The sequence below is a fragment of the Palaemon carinicauda genome, chromosome 44 (assembly GCF_036898095.1).
Source record: "Palaemon carinicauda isolate YSFRI2023 chromosome 44, ASM3689809v2, whole genome shotgun sequence".
NCBI lineage: Eukaryota > Metazoa > Arthropoda > Malacostraca > Decapoda > Palaemonidae > Palaemon > Palaemon carinicauda.
In genome coordinates this window covers 5,753,849-5,764,933 of record NC_090768.1, presented here as the reverse complement: position 1 = coordinate 5,764,933, position 11,085 = coordinate 5,753,849, and the positions used below count along the sequence as shown (strand labels likewise).

Below are 11,085 nucleotides of genomic sequence, written 5' to 3'. Positions count from 1 at the left end.
TTAAACTTGAAGGTACCATTACTGTATAGTACTATTCTATTACTTCTATATCAGGGCCTTAATTTCTCTTATCTGCTAAATAAGATTGCTTGAATATGAAATACTAAATTAGAAATAGTGGGTCTAAGTAAAATCTGCATATCAAATAATTTATCAGAAGCAATTTGTTTTTATCACATAACCTTTTGGTTGAATGTTCAAGCTGGTAACTTATCCGTATTAATTAGATTTAGGGTACCTTTTATAATAATTTTAATACTGTGTTGGGGTCTGTGCTTTTTTAGCGTTAACGAAAATTCAACAATGTAATATTCTATTTGTAGTTCGTGGCAGATTTGTTCATGAACGAACTATGAATTAAACACTGCGCAATGTAGTAGAACTGTGCGCTTTTAGGGGATTCGCCCATGTAGAGATACAGATGCTATTTTGTTGGCGTTCAGGACACTTTTGCAGTTACATGCTTTTGACGCTAGCCATAATATGTACATATATGGCAGGAATAAATCTCGAAAGTTTTTAAAATGTGAAATTGAAAGTGTGGCTATTCCATAAAAATTCCGAAAGATTTCATTTGAGGAATTTCTAATTCTTGGGCTCAAGTATTAGTTGTTTTTAACCAGTGTAAAAACCTTTTTTATACAAACATACATACACATACATGTGTTTATATATACAAGTATGTATTTTTTTGTATCTTACGTACATATAGTTATCTGCTTAATGCATGTTTATGATTTATATTTAGATTATTGTCTTGTCTTCGAAATGGTTTTTGAGAAGCATTGATATACACAACAAATTTAATCTGCTTTGCATCATTGATATAAAGTCAACGTCGATCAATGGGTCTCACTATCACGCTTTGTAGGAAAGCCATCGTAATTGTACAATACTTATTCGATCTCGATTTTACGAAGAATTATTATTATATCTCATTAGAACTCAATAGTTTGATGATGCCCAAGTTTTTATATTTGCAATAAGAAGAAACTGAAGACATTTTTTTTTTATAAAGTGTTTCGATAAGGTGGATTTTAGAATAAACACGCAATATGCGGTGTGAAATGCTAAATACCTAAGAATATATACGAAAAACTGAACGTGTAGGTTACGTAAGAGTTAGGGTTTCCCTGCAGTATATTACCAGGAAAGCAGCCTACTTTTACAACTATGGTTGTAGCTGAGTTTGTAATAATAATAATAATAATAATAATAATAATAATACCAAAGTAAAAAAGTAAGTAAAGGAACCACAGGTCATCTCGAGTAAATGCCATGTGGTTATGAAGTTTCATTTTTGCTTAATCTGGAGTCTCTCCGTTGCTTGGAGCTGGCTCAGGTTTTGAAGAGCATCACTTCATGGTACTTCGTCTGCGAATAACTGTACTCATCAGATTAGGGTTGAAAGTGTCAGGAGACTGTAGGGGGTGAGGTCAGCAGAATCTTCTTAAAAGATTGGCGAGTCAGTGATGCACAGCAGAGATCACCTGGACTGGAGAATGGGTCTCTCTCTCTCTCTCTCTCTCTCTCTCTCTCTCTCTCTCTCTCTCTCTCTCTCTCTCTCATATATATATATATATATATATATATATATATATATATATATATATTAAATATAATCGTGTGATATACTGTAAGCGTCTAAAATAGACGTATTATAAGTGTTTATGAAAGATTAATGTATATATATATATATATATATATATATATATATATATATATATATATATATATATATATATATATATATATACATATATAAAAGATCATCGTTTGATATACTGTAAGCGTCTAGAATAGACGTATTATAAGTGTTTATGAAAGATTAATGTAATATAATTAGTTCTTTACCAACTTTGTTTTTTTTTCTTTTTGAAGGATATAATAAACGTTCATGGCTGACTTCAGTTGTCAGCAAGATTCTTTGTACAAAAATATATGAAATTAGTGATAAACTCAAATTGAGAAGTTCTGAGTTTGAAATTACTCAGCTATAATATTATTAGCGGTATTCCTTGTACTATTTTTCATCGTTAACTAGAGCAATACTTTAGTTGAGTTCTGTACTGTAATGAAGAAATGTTTCTAAATATGTAATACGTATATACGTTGTGTTAAAGAATCCTTTATGTGAGAAAACTTTGGAATTTGATGTTTTATAATTATTTTTGTAAATTAATTAGTTTATCATCACAATATTACAATGGTGTTGTGTAAAGAGAGAGAATAAAGAGCAGTGGTCTTTACGTATTTTATTTTATCAGCATATTAAAGCAAGCGAAGGTAAAGCACTGGCCTGAAGGGTTTCTCTCCAGAACCTGCTCCCATCTCGTGATATGACCTCATGTTCGTGTGTGTATAACTGGACCTGCATTCAAACTAAACCTGTTTTAGAGGTTCCTTGATATATAAGCGGAGAGGTCCCTGGAAACGTTCCATGGTTGTTAGATTCGAGTTGGATATGAAATTAATATTATCATTATTTGTTCTTGTTGTTATTGATATTAATTTTTTTGTTGTGCTTCTTTATATTTTTTAGTTCTAATCAATATGCCTTGTCTCTTTCAGGGTTTTCAACATGGGGGAAGAAAATGGGCAAGAAGCTGGAACAGCTGACCCGAGGGGAAAGCAAGGAACAGATTCACTTTCCGCTGGGGTCAACCCGCACTCGGAGGAGAAATTGGCGTCCCGGTAAAGAGAACTTGGACAGCCCTACAATCGTAAACTCCAAGGGCGTCTGTCATTCTTCTTCCGCCCCTCGACAGCCCCGCAAGGCCAAAGTTGACCGCGTCGAGAGCATCCGCAACTTGTTCCGTCGATCCCGCAGTTGGGATTCCGCCAAAGATTTGGAGGATTTACCTGCCCCCCGGGTGGGTGCCAAACCTGATGTAATCACTGCCGAAGGTGCTAAAACCGGCCTTCATGACCATGATAACGTCTACGAGTCCCTGAAAGATGTGGATGATATTGGAGGCAACTTAAAAGGGACACTATTATTCAGAAGCGCCTCTACCTCCCATTTACCGTCGTGCGAAATAGGACTTGATGCGAACGGGGAAAGTGAAAGATCAGTAGCAGGAGTAAGGACTGTTACAGATAGCTCTGCCGAAGGAAGGGGTAGTGGTGTTGGTGTTGAGGACATCGGGGATGTGGGCGAGTGTGATGGAAAGACGAGTGAAAGTGAAAAGTCTGCCAAAAAGGGACAGTTTCCTTACGCTTTTCTTAGATCCAGACTTACCTCAGTCGCGGAGGAACAAGCGACTGCCAGGGAAGAGTGTGGTGACAGTGGACGTGGTACCGGCAGCCACTGCGGCAGCATTTCTGACGTCAGAACCTCTTACTCGGAGACGTCAGACTCGAAATCCTCATTTTCAGAGAATTCGGACTCGAAGTCGTCTTGCTCAGACTCGTCGGAAAGCAAATGGGTACATGAGGAGGAGGAGGATGATGAAAGGGAGGATAGTGAAGGGAGGCGGAGAAGGAGAAGGGAAGAGGAAACCGCTTCTAGAGGCGGGAGAGATGGAGTAGGGGTAGGGGTAAGGGTAGGGGGAGGCTTGGGAGGAGGAAATCTCAAACCCACTTCTTCAAGGGATGTCATTTCACCAATACCGGCACCAAGTGGGTTTGGTGACGGCGACTTCGTTGTAACAGTTCGAGTGAAAGGAACATCCGAAGGGGACTCGTGCAGTTCTTCTGTTTACATTAAGGGTGATAATAGTGACGCAGCTCTTGACGAAAAAGAACTACGCAAGATTAGAATGGACAGGTACGTCACTAAAAAGTTATTGTCGGGTAAATCTGCCGACAAGAAGCATAGCTTTAGCAAGAGTTTGGGATCACAGCCACTAATGACGGACGAAGAGAAGTTGCGAGCTCGCTCTGGAGACTGCTGTCACCATTGTCATCATTGTGGTGATCATTTGCAGCAGCACAACATGCAGGGAAGCCCTTTGCCCCTGATCAAACGTCGACCGCGCTCGCAGCCACGCTTACACACCCGCATGAGTTACCCTACCACTTCCAATTCTGTCGATGCTCTCTACGAGGCCATATATCCTGAAGATTCGTTTTCCAAACGCTGTTCCTTAGATCTCGATCGCCTTTCAGGGCTCAATCGACTCGATCATCTAGATCGACTCAACCGAGACGATCATATCTTAGACAACGTATATGACCCGAGACGTCGCTACGCTCGATCTGCTTCTCTAGACCGAGCGGAATCCTGGAGGTGGCGGGATGCGATGGTTGAAGAGTTCGATGGAGAGTCGATTGCCGGCGAAATTGGGTATCGCAGAAGGGCGCCCAGTTTGTCGAGGCCTGTTCCTACCCCTGCCATCCTGCCGCAGGCACCCGTAACGAATAAAACGTTCCGCCTTGTGCGATTGGTTAAAGATGAAACCGATGAAGGTTTGGGCCTATACATCTCCGGTCAGAGGACTCTGGGCTACATCATAGCACACATACTCCCTGGAGGACTAACTGACAGGTAGGACCTCGTTTTTTTTTTCTTTTTTATTAATATGCACTGCATACAAATATTTTGTACTTAATCTGTGATTATTAAAAATCTGGTGGGACTTATGTCATTGTTGGCCTACCTTTGATCTCACTATCTGAAAGGCATTTACTTTTTGCTAGATTAATCAACGAAATATTTTTGGTAAAATGCTTAAGATAAGGCTATATTATTTATAGATAGGTTGTTCATCCTGATGGCCGTAAATTGATACCTTTCCAGAGTATAGTCAAATTACTTTGTGATTTTTGGATGTTAATCTTGTGCAACTTCATAATTGATAATCGTCGAGTTTAATCATTCGAAAATGTTCAATATCAATACAGCAATTATATTTCAAGGAAATTTTTATTACAGATAAGTTTTAGATATTCAAGTTTGTTCAAAGTTATTATTAGTAAACACGTTGCCAAATATTCCGTACCACGCAAGATGATGAGGTAAAGTATACATTATTGTGTATAATTCTGGGTATTTAAGTATGTTTATTACATTTCAGACTGTGTTAAATGGTTTATGACAAGTTGACAAGTATGAGCACTGATGCAACTATTTTGTTGTGCATGGTTTTGCATAAACACAATTTGCGGTGCGCAAATTTTTACTTTGTAAAAAGCCCCGTCCTTCTTGCAACATATAATTATCTAAAAATTAATATAAGCTGGAACCACATTGCGGAAAAACATCAAGTTGGGATTAAGTCATTAGAGAGAGAGAGAGAGAGAGAGAGAGAGAGAGAGAGAGAGAGAGAGAGAGAGAGAGAGAGAGAGAGAGAGAGAGAGAGAGAATAGTTTTAGCACAATTTCTCGTTACCCAACATTTAATTATTATCATTTATTTATTTAGTATTATTATTATTATTATTATTATTATTATTATTATTATTATTATTATTATTATTAGCAGCCAATCAACAAGCCCAAGGGTCAATCAGTGAAAATTAGCCCAGTGAGGAAAGGAAATAAATTATATAGAGGAAGGAAATGAAAAAAGAATTTAAAACTTCTTAAGATCAGTTACAACGTTTAAAGGTTTAAAGGCCGCTCATGAAGGGAAAGAGACAGTGACATTGCCATATCAAGCAGGACAATGCGCCCTAGATTCTGACCATATATACACGTGATCAGGCCCAAGCCCCTTTCCACCCAAGCTAGGACCAAGGATGACCAGGCAATGACTGCTGATGACAAAGCAATGAACCTAAAGGCTCTCGCAAACCCCCCATCCTTGCCTCACAAGGATGGTAAGGTTGCAGCGACCAAAGGAGCTAATGAGTTTGAGCAGGACTCGAACCCCCGCTTTGGCTATCACCAGTTAGGGACGTTACCACATAGGCCCATCACAACCCTTAAAAATAAATCTGCCATATAGAAACTCTAAAGAGAGTCATATGTCAGTCTGTTCAACATAAAACATTCGCTGCAAGTTTGAACTTCTGAAGTTCTGCCAGGTTAGGAAGGTTATTCCACATTCTGGCAAAAGCTGGAATAAAACTTCTAGCATACTGTGAAATGTGAGCCTTATGATGTTGAAGGCAAGACCGTTAGAATTAACTGCATACATAGTACTATGTACATGTTGATACTGTATCGGAAGATCTAAATGCATAGGATGGTTAGAATTACGAAGAATCTTATGCTCAAAGAACTAACTGATCGAAGGTGCCAAAGGTTATCGAGATCAGGAATAAGGAATTTAATAGACCCCTAGTTTTTTTTTTCTTCAACAAATTAAGATGAGTCAGCAGCTAAAGACCCGAAAGGAGAACAATATTCGAAGCAAGGTAGAGTGAAAGAAGAAACATACCGAATTCGTTTCTCAATAGTAAATTTTCAATCAAGAATTACACTTAAAATTTTATTATATAATAGTTAAAAAGAAAATTTGGATTTTGAGGAGCTACTGTCCTCGACCTACTTTTTGTTGTTAGGGTTCAACTTCATACCCTATAATTATAATTTGGACTATGCACCCATTTTAGCTAGATATCTGTTATGGATTCAGCAACACCAGATTTATAGTCAGGAGTTGGAATTGATGCAAAGAGATTAGCATCATCTGCATATGGAACAAGATAGTTTTCTAGACCAAAAGACATGTGCATAGTATGAAAATTAATGGTCTAAGAACACTACGCCAAGAAGCACTAGATATCGCATTCCTGTACTGATTATTGTGTCCATAAACAATAACTATTTACAATTTATTATCGAAGAATTCAATAATGATTCTAAGAAAAGACCTATCTACTCCCAACTGTTTGAGTTTGGAAACAAGGACCTCATGTTTAACACCAAAGGAACCACTAAAATCAAAGCCAGTCATGCGAGTTTTATGTCCACAATAAAGGGATTTCTATACAGTATTGAAAATTGTAAGAGAGGCATCACATGCTCCAAGGCCTTTGCGAAAGCCAAATTACAAACCAGGGAACAGACGTTCAAAACCGTTGTCTCCAAGTTGCTTATTAAATTATATCAATTTATTATCATTATTACAAATAGGTCTCTCTAAGTTTCCATAGCACTAAAGCCCCATAAATTTCCTTGTTGAATTGATTTTCTTTAAAACCCTCTTTTCTTTCTTACTGGAGGATTTCGCAGTCATCAGTTTGTTTTAATTAAAGATTTAGAGAAAGGAGAGTATCTGACAACCGTGTTCTTTCGATGCAGTTGGTGATAACGAATCAAGAATTCTAAATTTCGACCAATACCCATTGGTCGAAATATAGTCATTTACATAGTTTATTCCTTATATTATGGAGAATATAAATGTATATAAAAGTTATACAGTATATACTGCATAAATATATATTATATATAAATACATATATATATATATATATATATATATATATATATATATATATATATATATATATATAGTATCAAATGGGGATAATGCATGTACAACGTATATGCTTTTTTTTTTTTTTTTTTTTTTTTACCTTGCGGGCTTATATCTTCATAAACCGAATCGTATGTAATTTTAGAATGATGGAAGTCTCCCCGGTGGCTTGGGCGTCGTGAGAAATTTTGATTTCTAGCCTTCCCATCAGGGAAGATTCGCTGTTTTTCGTGCATTTTAGGAAATATGTGTTCGAGACTACACGTTTGTGTGGAAAGCAGATTTTTTTCTAATGCTGATGCTTTTCTCTGACTTTTTGTGAGAAAAAGCAAAAAGCACAATTTTAGTACACTTTCGTTCACGCATGTTATGTCAAGTTTGCATGTACCTAGGTATTTTGGCTTTGTCGGTTAGTTGTCATTTACTACAGATTCCCTTAGCGTAGTTGATGAAGTTGTAGCTCCGCTGGCATAACTGTTATTACTACGAAAACCATTGGAGATACTGTAGATAAATTACCAAAGCGAAGCCTAGATTCTTCTTAAACGATAGTGATATTTTCTTTGTTCTTGCAGACACACTTTTATCCTTGGTATTTAAGAACTGGCAAACCAGTTGAAAAAATGCATCTCTGTTAACTGTAGATTATCTCGACTAACACTTAAGTTTATCAAAGATTTGATTATCAAAGGCTAAATGTATATGACCATTAATCAACAAACCTATCCTTATGTAATTTGTACCTCCTTAGTATCACAAGTAAGTGAATTTGCGTTGTATCCTCAAAAAAAAAAAAAAAAAAAAAAAGTGTTAAGACACGTATGCATTAAACATCTTTTGTGCCTAAAATTGACCTAAGCAGTTATTTATATCACAAGTTATTAGTAGACTGCCTTACAGCTACTGTAATCATTCATAGATTACAATTACAGCTAGTGCTATCATTCATTCATAAATTAGAAAATTTCTCGAAGGATGAAAAACATGAAACAGCTATTAAGAAGTGAAAAAAAGCACTTGGATTATTTTCCACCGGAATTCTGGTACTTCCAAGTCACGTACTCTTCTTTTTTTCTGATGCTTCCTTCTTAGCGAAAGAAATCTGATATAGAAGAATCCTGTCTGAAAGCTAGGTCAAGAGCATACGCCTTGCGTTAGCGATAACATCTTTTTATTGACGTTTCTTTTCTGTTTAGGAGGTTCATGCTTAGGTTTCTTCATGTTCGGTGCACCGAGTGAAATTTCCGGTCATGGAAAACGTGATTAGAAACCGATTCATAGCTCGCCGCCTTTATATCCGGCTAGGAACCGTTCGTTTCAAAGATATGGGTTGAGAAAGTTTGGTACACTAGGTAGAAAGCCAGTGATTACATCAACTGCTCTTTCCTCATAGTCTTTTGGTGATATTTAAAAAAATTAGGGAGTCGTAAATAGAATGCTGTTGTTGCTATAATATAAAGAGTTGAAATAAGAGACAAAAAATTACTGTAGTTTATAATGTTGCATGAAATACCAGTATGTAAATTATAGTTGAATGCTGTGCATCAATCGCTTTTTCCTCAGTCTTTTGATGCTATGTTTAAGAATTTCGGTAGGCATGAATCGAATGGGATTATTGCTATGATCTAGTTGAAATCTGGAAAAAAAATACTCTAGTTTATATTTTTGTATGATAGACCAGCATGTAAGTTATAGTTGAAAGCTATCAACTCTAAATTAAAATTTCGTTCTGGAGATGATGAAAGTCAAATACCCTCTTGTATACAGCAATGTATTATCGATAGTCAATAACCTCTTGCGACGTCCGCCCGAACCACAGGTGCGTTATGTTACGTTATTTGAGGTTTACCAGGAAGGAGAGGAAGACATTACAATGTTTATGAGGAATGGGATAGAGGGTTGCCCTCTCGGGAGCCAATACGAATGTTTAATTTGGTGTGTCTCGAGTTGATGTAAAAATGGTGTAATTACTGGTCCTTTGGGGAAGTCTCGGAAGGTATCGTATTTTGTGGCGTGTCTTTTATGGGTAAAGGTCCAGCTGTGGTAGACCATTTTCCACTTGACATGTTTGCCTGGCACTTCCGTTGTGTTCTTCACTGGTCAGTAAAGTTTCAGTTAAGGTTCCATGGCTCATTGCGGCAATCTTTTTGTTCAAACAAAAGTGAGGAGTTGACACTGCATGTTTGTACTTTCATGAAGATAACTTATCTATTGTTGTACTTCTATGAAGATAACTCACTTTCTTGTCTCAAGCGGAAAAATACGTTTGAAGAAAATAGATATTTTTATGTGCAACCTGAAAGCTTGAGATTTTAATTAATGCTCACGAAACAGAGAAAATATCGCAGCTAAGGAATCCGTTGTATCTAACGGCATTACTCTTGATATCTCAGGATCATGAATGTACGTAGATCCGACAGAAGACTTTCTTATGGTTATATGCCCTATCTTTGTAAATTCCTTTTCGAGTCGCCTGGCGCTTTTCTACCTCTACGTACCTCTACTTCTACATAGGTCTTGACTTCTAGTTATTATCATCATTATTATTACTTGCTAACCAGCAACCCTAGTTGGAAAAGCAAGATGCTATAAGCCCAAGGGCTACAACAGGGAAATTAGCCCAGTGAGGAAAGGAAATAAGGAAATAGATAAAGTACAAGAGAAGTAATTACCAATTAGAATAAAATGTTTAAGAAACAGTAACATTAAAACAAAAATTTCATATATAAACTTTAAAAACTTTACAAAAACAGGAGGCGGAGAAATAAGGTAGAATAGTGTGCCCGAATGTACCCTCGAGCAAGAAAACTCTACCCCAAGATAGTGGAAAACCATGTTACAGAGGTTATGGCACTGCCTAAGAGCTGCTTACCATAGCCAACGAGTCTCTTCTACCTTTACCAAGAGATTAGTAGCCACTGAAAAATTACAAAACTCGTGTTTTAATCTCCTGCTACCCGCATGTTAATATTCAATAATTCCGACATTTGAACCGTCAGATGTAGCAGCATTTACTTTTAGGTATTAGTAATGTATCGTGGAATTGTATACCATAGTGAGGCTGAGCAATTTCTCACCATTGGAAGCGGAGTATGGTTTTAAGTGTCTCCTTTTTCTCCTGCAAAGAGAGTAGCATCATCTGCATATGGAACGAGCTTGTTTCCTAGGCCAAAACGCGTGTGTATAGTATGAAAATTAATGACTTAACACTACACCAAGGAACACCAAATGTCACGTTCCTGTACTGACTATGGTGTCTATAAACAATGACTATTTGCAATCTATTACCTAAGAATTCAATAACGATTCTAAGAAAAGATCCACCTACTCCCAACTATTTAAGTTTGAGAACAAGGACCTCATGATTAACATTATCAAAAGAACCACTAAAATCAAGGCCAGTCATACGAGTTTTCTGTCCACAATCTACCTCTAAGCAACTATTTTCTGATACCTGTGAGGTTTTTCATTTTTAAATTATGTATGTATGTTATCATTACGTGTAGAATCTCCCAAGTGTTGAATCAAACTTAGCTTTTCCTTTCATCGATGAACTCATAACTGCGGTTCAATGTCACTTAAATTGTGATCCCCACTTTTACTATGTTATGAATGTCCTTTGATGAATAGGTCTTTTGAGTCTCAATATATCGCCATCAACCACTTTAACCCATTCTCCTATTGAAGTTTTCGTCAATTACCAATAGTGAATATGTGTT

At 36.9% G+C, this 11,085-nt stretch overlaps 1 protein-coding gene across 5 annotated transcripts in view; it reads left to right on the top strand.

Moving 5' to 3' along the window:
• The window catches only part of LOC137634315 (uncharacterized), a 220,250-nt gene that overhangs the window by 175,105 nt on the left and 34,060 nt on the right, over nucleotides 1–11,085 (top strand). For all 5 annotated transcript variants that reach the window (XM_068366681.1, XM_068366678.1, XM_068366680.1 and 2 more), the window contains one exon: nucleotides 2,572–4,489. In XM_068366681.1, coding sequence (XP_068222782.1) covers nucleotides 2,572–4,489 — 1,918 coding nt within the window. The remainder of the gene's footprint in view (nucleotides 1–2,571; nucleotides 4,490–11,085) is intronic.